Raw genomic sequence first — 19,336 nt, 5'->3', positions numbered from 1 at the left:
TAATTCTCTGATATTTTGCTCTGTCAGAGTAATCCAAGAGGTTTGTAGAAGTGGTGAATTTGATCAGGTGATCATTTCAACCTTATAGGAAATTCCTTTGATAACACTGTTCCACTATAATTCATTGTGCAGCACCCTACTGCTGACTTGAATGGAGAAAAAAAAAAAAGAGGTGGTTTATGACTTACTGGGGAGTGAGGATGATGTATCTGGCACCTATAGGCTCTTCAATGATTGTAGAACAAAGTATAGGGCTATGCTATGGTTGTCTGAACTAGCATTATGAGAGAGAAGAGTTCCTTTTTATCCATTTTCTACATTTCTCCAGTTTCCTGTCATTAACATGTCCCTTGGTTTTATAGGGTGCAGCAGAATTTCTTTAAAAAACTAACAGGAAGTCTCAATTGTTGAATATAATTACTTACAGATTACATTAAATAGAAAGCATATTAATGTTAGATTAGTTCACTTAAAGTTCTTGTAAGCATGTAAAATGTGGAGGGGAAGAGAGAGAAACCACCTCAGTTTTTTTAATGCATTAAATAAAATGCAGGTTCTTTAAGATGATTCTTCAGTATTCCTAACGAGCTTCCTGAACCCGGTAGCTTTCCCAGCAATTAATATCTTAGGACTGTGGTTTTAAAGTAGCAGTTTCTGTTAGGGTCCTTTATTTTGTATACTGAATTGATTGGGTGGACTTTTATGAATGTTGAGTTAAATCACACTATGCTCTTTGGTAGTTTGTCACTTCATGTTTTATCTTCGTTCAGCAGTTTCTTCAGTCACTGCTAATCAGACATCCCTTTAAGAAGGATGGATTTCATACCTGTCATGTTCCTGAAAGCCTAGCTCTCTGTGAGGAAGTGTCTATCCCGTGTATTAGAGGCTTTCACACTTTATGCAGATGGCAGTAAATGCTACTTTGTTATTATTGTTATTTTCCGAAGAGACCTGTGTGAACTGTGAGTAGTCCACTTTCAGATTCAGTGTTGAGAGCATTGGAAACTCTTGGCACTGAAGAAGTTGTTTCCATATGGTCATCATCCTGATTTTAGCTACTTGTCACTCATTGGCACTGAAAGCAATATTTCTTTTTTATTGAAAAACCATTAACATGAATCATCTTTCAGTGGGTCAGAGATGCTTGTTACTAGTGGCTGTTTGTATTTACCTATATTCTTACAAGAAAACTTTAAATTTGACTTGATTGTGTAACTATATACTGTTCTGCTCTCTGGAAGGCTTTCCATTGAAACTTTAATCTAAAAACTTGAAAGCACCTATTTGATGAATAACATCAGTAAACAGGTATAAGTTATGTGGAGGTGGGAAAAGAGGTGTGGTTGTTGGTTTTTTTTTTTTAATCCACTCATTTTACTCTGAAGTAATTTGTATTTTATTATCAAACCTTAAAGAGACTAGCTGAGTTTGTTTTATCATGCTGTAACTGTCTGCTGTATTGGTTTAAAATTGGTGTCAAAAACTTGCCCAAGAAACTTTGACTTCATGAGATTTTTAACCCTTTCCTTGTAAGACTTGTCTCTCAAAGACTGCTGTAGGTGGCTTTCAGTGCTCAAAGACCCCTTTTATTCATTTCATTACTATTGCCAAGCATTCTTTTTTTTTTTTTTTACCAACTGCTCAGAAATGAAAGTAAGGGATGATTGCAAAATCCTTTCAGAAAATAGGATTTCTATGTTGTTGGGTTTTTTAATTTACTTGTACGTATAGTATTTTCCCTTTTGCTTACATCTTGAGGAAAATAGGATGACTGAATTGCAGGTTTCTAATTTTACCAAATGAGATCTAGTTTTTTCCTGAAGCTAAAGACTTAAATATCGTAAAGAAAAGTTAAAGGTGTATATGAAAATTACTTGGAAAATTATGGTTATATAGGGTGAAACAGTCAACAAGAACAGAAAATATTACAGTCACAGCCTGTGTAAGAGAATTAGTTTATGTACTAAGAGTTGTTACTATGTCAGGGTCTCGGTGTGGATTTGCTGCTTCTGCGTAGAAGAGGGTGGTTTTAGTGGGGCTTTGCTGTCAGCTTCAGTAATATTTTGCCGTCACTCTGAGGAAAACCTCAAGTTTTGAATACCTGTGTATGTCCCTGATTTGGCTAGAGATCTGAATTCCCATGTTGAGAATGGAGAATTGCTGTCATTGTTTAAAAAGTGCTCCCCTGTTTGTCATTTGCAAAACTTTCGGTGCTTATTGAGTTTTCTCAAGTGGGAATACACAGAGGCCATTAAGGAGGTAGGAGGGAGGCATCCTGCAAGCACCTGTGTGCAAAAGATCTCTGAGAAACCATGCTTGCGTGGTGATGCCAGGAGCATGAGAGGGTATGCTGTGTTCCCTGCTTTGTAGAGTATTTTCTGAAACTTTTGTCTCTTTGCTGCGTGTTTTTTTGTTTTGTTTTGTTTTTTGTTTGGTAGTGTTTTTTTTTAAATCAGCCTAAAGTTACTTACACTTAAACTTACAAAATGCATTGTCCAAGAAAGTATTAATTTGGTACCTTTCTGTTGGCTGTTTAAATAGACTTGTGCGAAGATGAAGTATGGCTTTTTCTCACAGTTCTGGACAAGACTGAGACCAGTCTTTATAGATCACTTTCAGTTTGCAGTACAGTTGAAATCTGAAGCTGGTTCGCAGGGTGTGACAGGTCTTTTGCCTTGGGTATGTACTCCAGTATGCCAACTACTCATACAGCTTAGAAATTTTTTTTGGCACACTAGGAGACCAGTGACGTCTGTAATCAGATTCTTAGTCCCAGTCATGCTTTTGCATTATGCTTGTCACCCAGTTGAAGTCTGTGTTTCAGAGAAGCCTTCAAAATTACATTTGTAGCGATAAGCCTTCAAATGTGGCTGTAAGAGGATTTTTGAACAGTGAAATATTGAAAAGCTTTATTGAGCAACAATTGAATTTTTGCAGAATGAATTGTTTGAAAGCAGGGAGGCACAAACTGTCTGCATTAGGTGTTGAAAGCCCTGCTATAATACTGTTTGCTTCCAGATGTTCTGGAGTGGTCTTGGAGGGTAGTACACGAGTGTTTCTTAGACATTGTTATATCCTGCAGTGACTGCAGTATAGATAAGGCTTTTGAGATAAAACACACAGAGTCTTATTTAAATGTGATCTGCACAATTATTCCAGAACATCTTATTTTGATAGGTTATTCATTTCTGTTGTCTCCACCACCACCCTGAGAAAATTTGGACCCTCAGAAGGGATGTTTTGTAGCCTTTTATTTGATTTTTCGCTGTAGCTTTCTGAATAGGTCATTCTTACGTTTTTGGTTGGTTGTTCTGTTGGGAGATGGATGTTACTGTCACCCTACAAAGGAAAACAAAAATGGCAGAAACATCTGAATACTATTCAGATCTTTATTTCCTTTTTGAGTTTTCTTGCTTTCCTAAAGAAACTGGATTATAGTAACCTTAAATCAGAGATGTAGGACTTGCTTTTTTGCATTGGTGCATTGTAACCCTAGGAAGATGATTATGACTCTACCTCAATTCGGCCTCAGAAAAGATTGGCAGAAAAAATGGAACAAAAGGAATTAAAACAGAATAGGACTTTTCTGTTTTAAGAGACTTCTTACGAAGCCTACTGGGGAAGTTTGAGGCCCACTTTGTAAAAGGAGAGGACTTGATCACTGTGAAACCTTTCAGAATTTTAGATCTTTTGTATCTTAATCATCTCCCTCGATGTAGATGCAGCATTGATGTGTTTTCAGCAGAAGTGGTCTCCTTATAAGAGAATTTCTCCTCTTCATCACTTCTCCAGTGAATTGCATGATTAGCTTAACCTTCAGAAAACACTTTGTGCCAAGACTTCTTTTTAGAGCCTTGTTGCAGCAGTGTTCTGATGTTAATATTTTTTAACATACTTTCCAGATAGCTTTTGTGATTGAAATCCAGGAAATACAGGGGGGGAAATATAAAAAATACACTCGTTGTAGCTGGCTCTATAGATGTTGAAATTTATAAGGATTATTTATGGAGCCTGGAACAGAATTATGTTTTTGAGTTGGCAATGAAAACAAAAAAGGAAAAAGCCAAGAGATGTTAGAAGTCTGGACCACAGAATCTTCAGTGGAGGCTTCAGCCATTTGGATTGTAACACTGACGTGTATTTAAAAACAAACCAACCCCAAAACAACAACAAAAAACCCAAAACACCCTCCCCCCCAAACCCACGCGCACAGACCCCCTTCTAGCCCCCCAAACCAAACAAAAAAACCTGTGGCCATTAAAAAAAAATAATAATCTTTGCAGTGAGCAGTCTGGCTCTTCAGAATATGTAAGATTACAAGTTGTATGCAAACATTACTGCTGAGTGCTGAGGAAGTCCTAGCTCTTTGTCAGCTCTGATGGAAAGTGTTCTGAACCAAGACCTTACAGATGGATCAAAAGCCATTTTATATGTTTATTTCCTTCCTGAACATGAAAGCTTGAAACTGTGAAAACATTGTCCACTACAGACAAACTAAATGGACAAAAGAAATATAGTCATCTTGCGATGTTTTTCTAAATTGTATAAGGTTGACTTTCATATTTATGTTTCTCCTCCTCCCTGTTTATTTTTGCTTCCTCAGTGTTTCTGTTTTCACAGAATTTTCTTCCTAATGTTTTCTTCCTAAATGTTTCTGATTGCCATTCTGAAGTTGGCCAGCTCTCTAGATATTTTACCTAGATGTTACATTTCTGGTTACCAGAAATGTGCCAATCTGCCTGCCTCGGACTAAGTTCCTGGTTCATTTATGCAATTAATATGATGAAATAATGTATCTAAAAGTTCTGAGTTTTAGTATTTAAATACTAAAGCCTAATTAATTCCATACAACAACTTTGGGAGCACCTGCTTGGAATTTGAGGGACTACAAGATAGATTGGGCTAAACTTGAACTGCTTCTGCTACTTCCAGAAAGTTGACAAGTGTTTCAGTTGAGGGAGGGTCAGGGTTAAACAGTTTATGCAGTGTATTTTCCATGATTTACTACTTTGCTAGAAGACAGATGTTTTGGGTTTTTTTTCAAATGGAACTTGCTGATGTTCCAGCAATATCCTATTGTATTCTGTCTTTGAAGGTTTCGCCTGTACTTACTTCATATGAGGGAATGAACTACTTGTATAGAGTATAAACCTTGACTAGGGAATACATTTTTTTAAAGCAAACTTCTTTGTTTTTGATCAAGATTACAAAGTTTACGTATTGTGCTTTCTGATGTCTCTGTTGGTGTACTTTCTAATGGAAAAGGAAATTACCCAACATACATATTTTTAATTTTCTTCCTTATTCTAGCTTAATAGTGAATTCCTCCTACCTCCTCCAGTGTTATCCTGTACTACACTATGCCAAACTAAGGCAGATGATAAAAAGGATTTTTGTTACGTTAGTGAACTAAGACTTAACATTTGAAAGAACTCTCAAGAACTGCTTTTATCTTAATATGAATTAATAAAACATTTGTGAAGGCCTAAGAAAGAGTATTGGTTAACATGGGCTAATATCTGAAGGACCTACTGAAAAATGACCGGGCTTATTGTTTGACTTTCTTAAACAAGGATTATTTGGAGGATAAAAGATAAACTATAAATTATTTACTCAACAAATGTGTCGAGTAAATGTGCTACTTGCAATAGTAATTTGGAATGTACTGGTGATTGTTGTTTAGCAAGATTTGTAAAGAAAATCAGCCTTGTTAATTTGGGATTCTGGCTTCTGTAAGTTTCCATTAAAAAGGAGGAGGGGCTATGCTATGCTTTTTTTAGTGACATAGTAAGTAGGCAAATTAGTAAATGTCTATACTCTTGTCTTTTGGGTAACTTTTCCAGGAAGTCTAAAACTTTTTTTTTTTTTAATTAAGAAATAATAGTTGAAAATACATGCATACAATTATTTAATATGGCTAATTGGTTTTTTTTCCTTTTATCTTGCAGCAACGCACCTCTTGCTTTTTCCTCCAAAGTATGTTATATTAAGTTTCGTGAAGCATCAAGTGTTGGTGTGGCCCAGCATCTAACTAACACGGTTTTTATTGACAGAGCTTTGATAGTTGTGCCCTGCGCAGAAGGTTGGTATTTTGGACATTCTTCTGTAATGTTGGTCTTTGTCCTGTCTGCTAATTGTTTTAAGCTTTTTATGTAAGGAGGTGGTGCTCTGCTGTTATTTTATTTTATTGCTTTTTAAAAAAGTCTTGAAACAAAATTGAAAATTGAATGAAGGAAACCCAATCATATAGATTTAATTGAAATTCAGCATTAGAAAAAATTAGTTTATTTAAATTAGGATAATTCAATTTTCTGTAGTTATTACATATTTTGGGGGAAAAGAAGGTAAAATAATTTCTTTCAATATGGTTTGTGTTGGCAAGCTTATTCCCACACAAAGTTCTCACTGAAGTCAATGGAGCACTGAAAAGATTAGGCAATTTGCTGGCATTGATAACACTGCAGTTTGGATCTTAATGTATTGCCCTTGTGGTGTTTTTTTTGTTTGGTGTTTTTTTTTAAGATACTAATTATTTTTCCTTTTTTTTTTTTTTTGACTGAATCCCAATTTTGTCTTGTAGACATGTAATATATGCATTTAACCATTTTAGATTTATCTAAAATATTTTGCATTTGTGGTGATAATTACTGTTTGAATATAAATGTTTACCTGCTAGTTTAATTAAAAAAAATTTCAGTTTTCCTTTCTTGTTCCTATGGAAAATATTACTTTGTGTACAATAAAAAGGTTTTCTTATGCATACTGGTACTCCTTTTTGATTTTAGATATCTCTTTAAAAATGCAGTCAGCTGTACAGAATGCTTCTAGTGTAAAATATTTTTATAACTCTTAATAAAATAAAATGCTTGGTGAATACTAAATTTACAAGTGTTCCTTTAACTAGCTTTGAGGTCATGCTTTTACAGATGTGTCGAATACAAGGTAGTTCTTATTGTTAGTATACTATCCCAGATCTGAATGCAGTTCTATGAAGTATGGCTCTACTGTAGGCAGATTGCTGGAGTTAGGCAGAGCCCCATTGACTTCATTGGGATCATTGTGGGAATTGAGCATCTGCCCATTTGGAGCTGGACTTTTTGCCTCTCTGGAGTGGAAACATTCCAGCTAGTGGTGTGAAGTTAACTTCACTTTTGAACATGGCAGCTGTTTAGCCATGAACAACAATATTTAGAATGATTGATCCATAAACTGCAGCAAGTCCAGAAGTATCTCCTATTAACAGGAATTTTCTAACTGCAAGAGTCAGGTTTTGGTTCAAAAAATACTGTTAACTACTTGGAGTTTGTTAACAGCGGTCCCAGAGTACCATTTTTTTTTGCATGTTTGCCACATTGTGATCTGGATGGTATGAGATTAGTGCTGCTGTAATAATGGTCTGGGGTGTTCCTAGCAAACTCTAACAAGTCTCCAAAATTTCATAGACTCTAAAATGACCTACAATATATTGTCTATTCTTGTAGCCTTGTTAATATGGGCATATTAACAAGTCTTTGTGAAGCCTAGATTTTTAGTTGTTTTTATGCTTTGTTTTGGGGGCTTTTTTGTTTTATTTTTGGAACTTGTTCTTAAACCACAAAGAGGATATTGCTGTATCCACTTGAAGCTTTTGTAGAGGCTTTGGGTAGGCAACATGTATCAGACCAGAGTCCTTATTATTGAAAAATTGCCCTTAAATAATTGACTACAAATTCTTCAGGATCTTAGTTTTACGTTTCATTGAAAAGACCTTAACGCTGGTTCAGTACTGCCAGAGAGGAAAGATTGCCGCCTAATGAATGAACAACACTTCCTGGTGTTTTTCTTGTGATGAGATCACTGCCTGACGTGATATGGCAACAGGCAGGTAAAGCTACATTTTTCTGTGTCTCTTGATGGTAGACAATGAGTGGAAGGAGAATAAAATCAAAGTTCTGAGAAATCTTGTTCCAACCCTGTTTGTAGCTGACTTATTAGGCATTTCTGAGAAAATGTATTACAGAAAAATTGTCACTGTTCCAGATCATTCTGGACCCCACAGAGATTTATGCATAATTAGGTGAACAAATTATTGGGTTGTGAGGTCAAATTTTTTTTTTTTTTAAGTCAGAATGCTGTTTCCATGTAACTTTCTAACAGAATCACTAATTTTAATTTGTAAAGATGTGAATTCATATAGGTTTAACTTTCTGAGGAATTTATTCTGTGGAATAAGCATGGCTTTGGAGACCAGTGCAACGTATTTTTATTCACTATGTATCATTGTTAACGGAGTCAGTGGAGTTTATCACAGGCTTTAAAAGTAGCAATGGCTCTATCCTACTGTAAGGTTAAATTATATCCATGGCTAACAGTGCCAGTAATAAAATGTTTCATGTGCTGATTCGAACATAGAGGAGGGGTAAAATGGAACTCTGAAAACTTGGTTTTAAAAACCAGAATAAAATCTGAAATTTGGAGTGTAAATCAAAGGAGTATGAGGAGGGAATTGCTACACAATGAAAACAATGTTAATTTTGTGACATTTAATAAACAATTTAACAAAAATGTAAATGAAGTAACATTATCGAGTTGTCAAAATATGACTTTCTTTTGTTTGTATCAGTAGGTTTTTCTTTAAATGTTATACTTTGAGAATGCAAAGGTTGAAAGATAAACAAAGATGCCACCCTAATCATTCTAAATTTTATGTCCACATTGTCTAGTAGATGGATTTTGACTATTAATTTGGTTTTGTATGTTTTCTCTGTGTGATATTTGTGCATTATTAGATGACTAGACTGGCCAAGGCAGACCTGTTACACTTGCCTGAGTTAGGCATTGTTTGCCATGCCACTAAACCTGCTGCCAAGTGAAACCTTCATGGGGGAAATGAGATCGAAGTCTGGCCTGCTGAAGATGGACGCCCTGTCTCTGTTTTTATTTTATTTTGCTTTCTTTCCTTTTGCTTCTTTTATTTTTATTTTATTTTTTCCCTTTTTTGTTTTGTTCTGTTAAATCTCTTTCCCTTGTACTTGTGAACTGGTAATTCAGTTCTGGAAAAATGATGTTTTGTAAAGGGTTCACAGTGTTTCATTTTGAAGTTGACCTGAAGCTGCTTGTGGATGGTATACACAGAATTTAGAATATGATTAGCTAAGTTTTATGCTGTGAATCATGGATAAATTTGGTTTGGAATACATTTAAGCATCTAAATTCAACAGATGAGCACATTGTATCAGACTGGAATAGTGAAAAATATATCAGTTTTAAGATGCATTCTTTCATATGTTATGCTTTATGAGCTTATCTTGGAAGAGGACAGTTGAAACTTACTTTCTGGAGAAATTAACTTTACAAAGTAAAATCATGATCTTTCTCTGCTATTTTTCTTCTCAGCAGAGTAGTTTTATTTTAGGTTGCATGGTCTGTTTAAAAGAAAGCTTTCTATTTATATCTAATATGAAGAGTTTAAAATAATTATTTCTGATATTGAACTTTCATGAATATGGAATGTCATGAAATATTTGTTTGCTTCTGATGAAACCTTGCTCCAGTGAGGTCAGTGGCAGTAAGGTTTCATCCTTTTGTTTTTGTAAGTTTTAGAAAAAAACTGTTTACCACTCATAAGTACAAATGCAGCCTGAGGTTTTGGTTGGAATGTGTTATGTGAGGCATGTTGTCTTTTAACCCTGTTATTTGTGGGAAGATTGAAAAGTTCTCTGTGTGTATGTATGTATGTGTGTATTGCACTTTTACATGCTCCAGTGGCGATTATTTCAAGAAGAGGGTTTTTTTTTTGTTTGTTTGTTTCTTTAAAAAAAAAACAAAACCAAACCAAAACCCAAAACTGTTATCTCACAATCTCAGAAGCCCTGACAGTTCATGCTGGAGTGATTGAGAAGGTTCTCATCCCTAAATGATGTTCGTTCTTGTTTCTTGTGAAATGGAAGCCCTGAAACAGAAGTGCTGGACCAGGTGGTGTGTCTAGTCCTCAGGCATTGCTCTTCCCAGCCAGCTGCATTGGGACCAATTGGTTTCACTCTGGTAATGCACCAGGCTGTGAACTGCAACTGGGAAGAGCTTTGCTTTGTGATCTCTGTTGGATTTAGCTGTGCCAGTCGAGGTAATTACCAGTAGTTGTAATCTCTTTAATCTCTGCTGCTAAATCCAATAAGAATCATGAACTGGATCATACAGAAATTATTTTATTTGTAACTGTGTGTTGTGGTTTAACCCCAGTCAGCAACTAAGCACCACGCAGCCACTGCTCACTCACTCCACCCCCCCCACCCAGTGGGATGGGAGAGAAAATTGGGAGAAGAAGTAAAACTCGTGGGTTGAGATAAGAACAGTTTAATAGAACAGAAAAGAAAAAACTAATAATGATAACACTAATAAAATGACAATAGTAACAATAAAAGGATTGGAATATACAAGTGATGCACAATGCAATTGCTCACCACCTGCTGACCGATGCCCAGTTAGTCCCCGAGCAGCAATCCCCCCCCCCCCCACTCCCCCAGTTTATATACTAGATGTGATGTCACATGGTATGGAATATGCCATTGGCCACTTTGGGTCAGCTGCCCTGGCTGTGTCCCCTCCCAACTTCTTGTGCCCCTCCAGCCTTCTTGCTGGCTGGGCATGAGAAGCTGAAAAATCCTTGACATTAGTCTAAAACACTACTTAGCAACAACTGAAAACATCAGTGTGTTATCAACATTCTTCTCATACTGAACTCAAAACATAGCACTGTACCAGCTACTAGGAAGACAATTAACTCTATCCCAGCCGAAACCAGGACAGTGTGCGTTTTCCGTTGATTTAATATAGTAGGTAAATAACAATTCCTTTAATTATATTTCGAGTAGATGTGAACAGGAAGTATTTTTAAAAGAAACGTACATACTTATTGCTGAAGCAGTTTTGGGGGGAGGATTAACCATGGAGTTTCAGTACAAAGAGTAGGAAATTAATTTCTGCTGAGCACATGGAGGGGGATAAAAATACTGTGATTAGTACTTGCTTAACACAGATACTTCTGTTCAGCATTTAGCAAAATGGATTCTGGTATGGACTCTTAAGCACTTTGATACAAAAAAGTAACAATCATAACATGTTAGGACAACTGTACATTTCTGAAGAAGCATAAGGTATATCTAGGCAATGCATAGCTACTCTACATTTGCTTGCAGATTCCTTTGCAAAGTGAAGAAAGAAATAAATGAATGATCATAGAATCTGCAATTTACTAAACACTCATAAGCTTCTAAGAAATATTTCTAAGGATGTGGTATAGATGGTGGTATATTTATTTTGTCTGTTTCCCTTATTAGAAAATAAATATCTTTACCTCATTTCCCTTCAGATTTTAAATAACCATGAGTTTAAAAACCAAAACAGTTATTCTTAAACTAAAGTGTCCTAATTTGTTATGTCATTACCCACATGTTTTGTTGTATCTTTGTGGGCTCGTATTCCTTTTATAAATAAATTCAGGAAGATAACACTCCAAAACTTAAAGAAACTTAAAGGCTGTAACTCATGAGGTTATTTGGCCTCACATATTAATTTGTTTTTCAGAACTGTCTGAAGAACAGGGAAGTAAATTTGTAAGATATTTCAAGTTTTGGTGGTGACGTTTTTTTTTTCCACCCACAACCGTTTATTTTCTATAGAATTGTTAAAAAGTTTGACCTGATCTTAAAAACTAGAGGGGGATCTTTTGAAAAGGCAGTATCTCTGAAAATACAGGCAAATTTTCAGGGTTCTGTCTGTAGAGATAGACCTTTCCTCATTCTTGAATAAAATAAATGAGCAGATCTTTGTTTGTGGCATGGAACTGACTAACTAGATTTTGTATTTAAAATAAAACATTACGTTGTTGAGGGACCAAAGTATTCTGGAAATAATACTGCTAACTTTATAATATAGGTATGTATGTTATTCATTTTTTGAACTGCTATAGTAGTTTACTTAACTGAAAGTGTTCAGTTGATTCCTTAAGCAATGTTTGAGCAAATGAATAATTCCAATTATTTCAGTAAGATGACCCATATGCTTAAAGTTTAGAATTGTATTTAACTACCTTTCTGAACTTGACTCCCTGTCTGTTTAGTTATGTGCATAACTCAGTTCCTATTTAAAGGGGCTAAATGCCTTAAGCATCTCTTAAGTTTATCTGGTTAAGTGTATATTGAATTGGCTGTATGTAAGTGCATACTTAAGTTAGGCATATGCTTATGTACATTACTGACCAAGGATCTAAGTTAGAATGCAGATGTACCACTTTAGGAGCCATTTCTGCCATTGGATTTACTTGAGCCATGTCTGTTGATCCTGTAGAAACCTGTATGAGTATCCAGTTAATAGCAAGATGCTGGCTGTTCAGGATAAGGTCTGGTTCATCAATCATTTGAAAACACAAGTATTTTGATTTTCAGAAGAACTGGTATATAATTGTATGCCTAATTTGCATGTACAGTTGCTGGAACTGTATATTTGGAAGCCTGTTAGTTAGCTACATGGTAGGCAGGATGTGAGGCAAGGTACCTGATTCTCATGAACAGTCAGGCAAATCAGGTACACCTCTCATTGCATGCCTGACTTCAAAATGAGACCTGTAAAGAGTGCTGAATATTGTGATGATAACTCAGATTCATGCATGTTTTTATAAAAGCCCTGGAAGACATAATTGCACAGTTAATTCATAAGTGCTAATAATTTTCCTATTTTTCTCCTTTAGATAGCAAAATCAAGTGGTTTGTTGCATGTTAAGGAGCAAGGTGCCTCAAAACTTAACATAAATAAAATAAATCTAAATAGGAGGCATGAAAAAAAAGAGTACTGTTATTTTATCTTTTCTATTCCACCCATGCTACATATAAATTAATTTTAATTTAGATTTTTTTTTGTCCTTTGGTCATATCCAACTGTAACCTAGTCCTTGCTGCAGATCTGTAGAACAGGTTTGCAACACTTGTCGTCTTTTTATTTTTTTAAAGTAGTATGATTTCTGTGGGGTTTATTGGATCTTGTATAGCTAAAATTGCATGGTGTGTTGAAACTTGTATTTTGCTTTTTGATAATATTTATATATTAATTTTTAAATCCTTAAGTTAATGTTTTTATAGTTAAAACATATACAGATTGAACCTAAGCAGTAAAAGCCTCTGGCACAGTATTTGTATATACCTTGACTTTCAAAACAATGTTTAAATAAAAGCACTTACTTGAATAAAGTACATGGGGTAATACCAAAGGGCTCAGTTGGATAGCATATATACAGTTACGCCAGTAATTTTGAATGCATCATAGATACCTAGTATAATTAGAACTTCATTTCTGTAGTTTTTCAGTTCAGTGTTTAATGTTTGTACCAGTTTAAATCCCTTTGCATTTCAAATTTAATACATACGTTTAATTGTATTTGTATTTTGATTTTTGAAGGTTTTTGGGGGGGGGTTCATTTAGCAGTCTAATTGTAACTAACTTTGAATGAAACCTGTGTTTAGTTCATATTAGATATTACTTAAACTTTTAGCATGCTGGGGAATATAATATGGTTGAAATAGTAGGAAATACATATTTTAGGAAAATATAGCTTGCTTATCTGATCAGTTATGATTTTCTTCAATCTCAGTAAATTTAAAGCTAATTTATCAAAGTTTCAGATAAACTGAGGTGACCTAGAATGTAAGACAGTACAAATCTGAATTTTTCTGCTCTCCCCTCCTCCACTTCCAACTTCACTTGTAGTATGTCTTGTGTGGAGTCACATTAGTTTTTATTTTATTTATTTTTACATCAAAAGTAAGTAACACCAGAGGGGGAAAAAGCACACAAATTTCAGTTAGCACATACTTCGTGGCTTGTTTTTTTTTTTTTTGTTTTTTTTTTTTTTTTTTTTTTTTTGTTTTAACTGATTTGGTTATTTGCCATTTCTGGGGATTAAACTTTAAAAAATGTTCTTCTTTTCTGTATCTGATGTTCTGTGTGCTATTAGTGATGCAGCCAACACGAACGGTTGTCATGTGTAAAACAACTTTCGATCACCGTGAAAACACCGCCCTGGGAAAGCGTCCATGCTTGATATCGTTTGGTTCATGAACGTTAAGTTTCCAGTACAGGTGACCCATAGCTCAAAGTGTTAAATAATTGTGTACATTATTCAGTTTTTAAAATAATAATCCATTAATGAGATTGCTAGTCTTTGAAGTTTTGCTCACTTCTGTTTTTCCTAGTAGAGGCAGGCTAAAAGGAAATACTTAAGTTCATATTTGTTTGTAAGGATCTGGTAGATAGATTCATTCTTACTTATTACTTATTTAAATGCAAGGGTAATTGTAAAATCATAGAAAGAATAACATCTGTGTAGTGTTCCAACTCTGTAACGCTTTCATTTGCTTCTTCAGGTAAAATCCCAGATGAAGCCAAAGCCCTTTCTCTATTGGCGCCTGCTCCTACTATGACAAGCCTGATGCCTGGTGCAGGGTTGCTTCCTATACCTACACCAACCCCTTTGACTACAGTAAGTAAAATTCAGTCCCTGTTTGATTTCTGGTTTTCCTCCATACTTGGTAGCCTTTCTGTGTACAGAGAACAAGAACTATCTGATCCGTGGATGCTGTCCTCTTAATGCTAAATCAATGAGGATTTAGCTGTGGTGCCTCTTTTGAGGGTAGATCACAAGATTACTACCTTTCCTGGCTGTTTCTTTCAGATTCTTGTTTTGCAGAATAGTGGGTAAATACTAGTTTTGGTTGTGTCCATTTTAATTGTTGTCCCTTCCCTAGACCCATTAATTTGATCCAGTGGCAATGCTATCCACCTCCTAAAAATTTGTTAAAACATAATAGTTAAATTGACACAGTTTTTCAGAATATTGAAATGCTGCATTAGGGGGCTTTTACTTGATATCTCTGTGACAGGGTTTTTGACTTAGCCTATGTCCCGATCCAATGTCGGGGAAGGTTTCGATATGATCCCAAGAGCGAGATTAAGACACAAACAAGGTCAAATGCCATATACCCAAAAGAGGTTTTATTATCAAAAGTAGAAAATAGTAGCAATAGGATAGAATGGAAGAAAAGGCAGAAATCAAGCAAGCAGTCGGGATAGAGTTGCAAGAATAGTCACCACCATGGATCCAGTGGCGTCCCGTTGGTCCTCAGTCTTCAATTCTTCGGTGGTGGGTGCACACCACGGCTTGTCTCCACGGTTTTTTATAGGGCATAGTCCGATGATGCATGCACATACGTACTGTTCATGCACTGTTCACGTGCTGCAGGTTTGTCTATCACAGGACCTTCCCATGATCAACACCAGAAACCAGTACATTATCTCAAAGACTACAGTTTCCATGAGAATGGTAGTCTCCACATTCTTCGCTGGCTCCGGCCTGTCTCCTCCCCTGGATGCCTCAGTGGCCTGATAATCATCCTTTTGGACCGAGGAGTGCCCTGCTTAAACAAGCCATCTCTGGGATAAGTGGCCCGTCACAGCAAACAATCCTTGAGAGGAATGGCTTGAGATGATAGTCCAGTCTCTCACACCTAACAATCTTTGAGACAAACAGCTCGAGATAACAATTCAGTGTCTCACAGCCTAACAATGTTTTCACTGCAAAAAGCCTAGGAGCTAGATGCTGCTGCTTCTGCTCAGTTCCCTTTTGCCTCTATAAGCCTTTCTTGACATCAGCAGGTTGCTGTGCCCTATTCAGGGAGAATTCTGGAAATAGTAAATCCTACTTCCAAAAAAATTGGGCTTAATGTCACTAACCCCGTGTTATTTGAAGATGAAAGTCCTCAGTCTTCCAAGCATATTGCAGCAGTGTGCGTATTGATGTTACTGGTAACATCCTGTTTTTTTGAGTTGTGTTAAGGGTGTCCTGCAGATTCCCAAACCTATCTGCCCTTAAATGATTCCTCATCTGTCTCCGTTACTAGAAACATTATTCCCACTCTCATATTCTTAGCTGATACTGATCAGCGTCCTAAAAGAAATGAATGTAATTAGTGTCTTCCTTCTTTCCTTCCTTCCATAAAAACATTGCTTTAACCAAGTTTTATTTCTTCTGCACTATTTCAAAAACCTGCACAAGGGTCAGCATCCTTTTTGAAGCTTGTGCTCCAACAGCTGTTTTAGAGTGTATATATAATATATAATGAAACTTATATAATGAAACAGTGGGACCAAAGTCACCAGTTAAGAGGTTTAGGCTAATTCTGTTTATAGTTCATAACTGTCATCGCATAAGAGATGTTGCATGACTTTGAAAATAATTTTTAGTTCACAAGTGTTGGCTTTTTTTGCCTTAAAATGGGTGATACTGCCCTCATTGATATGTGAAGTATATAGTTTAGTGATTTCATTTTTTAAAAAAAGTGCTTACTCATGGTTCCACTGCATAATTGCTGCTAATGAAGCATAAATAATCATAGAATTATTTAGGTTGAAAAAGACCCTTAAGATCATCAAGTCCAACAATTAACCTAACGCTACCAAGTCCACCACTAAACCATGTCCATAAGCGCCACATCTACACGTCTTTTAAATACTTCCAGGGATGGTGACTCAACCACTTCCCTGGGCAGCCTGTTCCAATGCTTGACAACCCTTTTGGTGAAGAAATTTTTCCTAATATCCAATCTAAACCTCCCCTGGAGCAACTTGAGGCCATTTCCTCTCATCCTATCTCCAGCCACCTGACAAAAGACCAGCACCCACCTCACTACAACCTCCTTTCAGGTAGTTGTAGAGAGCGAGAAGGTCTCCCCTCAGCCTCCTCTTCTCTAGACTAAACAACCCCAGTTCCCTCAGCCGCTCCTCATAAGACTTGTGCTCCAGGCCCTTCACCAACTTGGTTGCCCTTCTCTGGACACGCTCCAGCACCTCAATGTTTTTCCTGTAGTGAGGGGCCCAAAACTGAACACAGTACTCAAGGTGCAGCCTCACCAGTGCCGAATACAGGGGGATGATCACCTCCCTGCTCCTGCTGGCCACACTATTTCTGATACAGGCTAGGATGCGATTGGCCTTCTTGGCCACCTGGGCACACTGCTGGCTCATATTCAGCCAGCTGTCAACCAGCACACCCAGGTCTTTCTCTGCCAGGCAGCTTTCCAGCCACTCTTCCCCAAGCCTGTAGCGCTGCATGGGGTTGCTGTGACCGAAGTGCAGGACCCGGCACTTGGCCTTGTTGAACCTCATACGATTGGCCTCAGCCCATCGATCCAGCCTGTCCAGATCCCTTTGTAGAACCTTTCTACCCTCAAGCAGATCAACACTCCCGCCCAGCTTGGTATCATCTGCAGACTTGCTGAGGGTGCACTCGATCCCCTCATCCAGATCATTGATAAAAATAAAGATATTAAACAGACCTGGTGTGATAGCAGTGTTTAGAGACATTTGTTTCTAAACTAGCCTTCTAAAGTAAGTTCAATTTGTTTTTATATACATCTTTAATAAATTATCCGTACATTTTAGAATATCAAAGAGGAAGTCAAGCTATATAACCCTCTGTTCAATAATAAACAGATGATTTCAAGTAAAGATAGAGTAGTTTTCTGTTGTTCCATAAAAAAAAAATAACTGGTGATTTGTTGAGAATTTCTAACACTTGTTAGAAAATTTGTTTGCTGGAAAGGCAGTTGCTTTTTTGGGTGGAGAAAAGAAAATTCAAACCAGGAACTCAGCAGACCAATTTAGTACCGATTTTTAAGTGACTTTTTTTATAACATTCTGTCCTGGTTTCAGCTGGGATAGAGTCTTCCTAGTAGCTGGTAGGGTGCTATGTTTTGAGTTCAGTATGAGAAGAATGTTGATAACACTGATGTTTTCAGTTGTTGCTAAGTAATGTTTAGTCTGAAGTCAAGCATTTTTCAGCTTCTGATGCCCAGCCAGCAAGAAGGCTGGAGGGGCACAAGAAGTTGGGAGGGGACACAGCCAGGGCAGCTGACCCAAAGTGGCCAATGGCATATTCCATACCATGTGACATCACATCTAGTATATAAACTGGGGGAGTGGGGGTGGGGGGATTGCTGCTCGGGAACTAACTGGGTGTTGATCGGCAGGTGGTGAGCAATTGCACTGTGCATCATTTGTACATTCTAATCCTTTTATTACTACTGTTGTCATTTTATTACTGTTATCATTGTCATTATTAGTTTTTTCTTTTCTGTTCTATTAAACTGTTCTTATCTCAAGCCACAAGTTTTACTTCTTTTCCCAATTTTCTCCCCCATCCCACTGGGTGGGGGGGTGGAGTGAGTGAGCGGCTACGTGGTGCTTAGTTGCTGGCTGAGGTTATAACCATGACAGTCCATTTTGGCGCCCAATGTGGGGCCCAAAGGGTTGAGATAATGACAAACCTAACCAGAGCTTGTTAAAACACATTTGTTACAAGCATTCATTATATTGGTCTAATAGTCACTGGTCACTATGTTGATTTATGTGTTCTTAGAGTTGTTGCTCTGGTTTTTAAACTTCTGTTATGTATCACCTCGCTTGCTGTATGTAGTCCCTCTTCTGCTGCTTATCATCTGTGGGAGGTGGATTAAGGTTTTCACTTTGATGTATTGTGTAACACTGGTTTATGGTATGATAAAGTCATCGGTTGTGGGATTAATCTGGTATTTGCACTCAGCATTGTTGTCACCTCTATACTTCGGGAGCCATCTGTGGGAAACTATTAATAATTACACCCTTTACCTTTCCTCCTCAGAAAGCCAATCTATGGGTGGGGTACCTTTCTTCCCCTCTCCTTTCTCCTTCAGTCCAGTTACAATGGTGTTTGAGAATTTTGGAAAATTTGAATACCCTTGGGATGTTGAGACCAGCATGGTCCTAGTCCTACTGCTAGGAACTATCATCATGCTCCTGAATGTGGTTCAGCTCTTGTTTAAGGTTAATCAACTATTTAAGAAGATCACCCAGAGGTCTGCCCCAAGGCTGGATAATTATGAGTGGCAGGGTGTGTGGGGTAGCATGGGCAAATACCTAGAACAGTGGGCACCTCCGGTGTTTTGGAAATTCACCCCTGAACAAGTGCAGAATCTGGAAGAACTAGTAAAATATTTGGATAAGGTATGCTGTCACCCTGGCAACTTTAGAGAGATACAAATCACTGCAACGTGCTGGGGCCTGGCCCATGCCTATCGAGCCCTGTTCAACACTATTCAGTACCCTCAAGGGGAAGAGAAGGTCTCTGGATCCAACAACAAGACAACGAGCTCTGTGCCTACCCAAACCTCAGCAACGGGCACTGCAGCCCCTCCAGCCCCAGCGATGAGCACTGCAGCTACCCAAACCTCGGCGACAGGCACTGTGGCCCCTCCGGCCCCGGCCACAGACACTG

The 19,336-nt window shown here is 37.2% G+C and overlaps 1 protein-coding gene across 8 annotated transcripts in view; it reads left to right on the top strand.

Annotated features, from left to right (window-relative positions):
• LOC115336504 (splicing regulatory glutamine/lysine-rich protein 1) overlaps nt 1-19,336 on the top strand; it is a 62,968-nt gene that overhangs the window by 5,202 nt on the left and 38,430 nt on the right. For 6 of the 8 annotated variants that reach the window (XR_005931801.1, XM_041121566.1, XM_041121565.1 and 3 more), the window contains exons 2-3: nt 5,949-6,082; nt 14,394-14,509. Coding sequence is in view for 7 of the 8 variants with exons in the window: in XM_041121566.1 (XP_040977500.1) it covers nt 5,949-6,082; nt 14,394-14,509 (250 nt within the window). In the remaining variant the exon portion in view is untranslated. Of the gene's footprint in view, nt 1-5,948; nt 6,083-10,739; nt 14,109-14,393; nt 14,510-19,336 lie in introns of those variants that run through there. The other 2 variants (XM_041121570.1, XM_041121569.1) reach the window with 2 other exon arrangements.

This window comes from Aquila chrysaetos (assembly GCF_900496995.4).
Source record: "Aquila chrysaetos chrysaetos chromosome W unlocalized genomic scaffold, bAquChr1.4 W_unloc_3, whole genome shotgun sequence".
In the NCBI taxonomy this organism is placed as follows: Eukaryota; Metazoa; Chordata; class Aves; order Accipitriformes; family Accipitridae; genus Aquila; species Aquila chrysaetos.
This window is presented reverse-complemented; position numbering and strand designations above follow the sequence as displayed.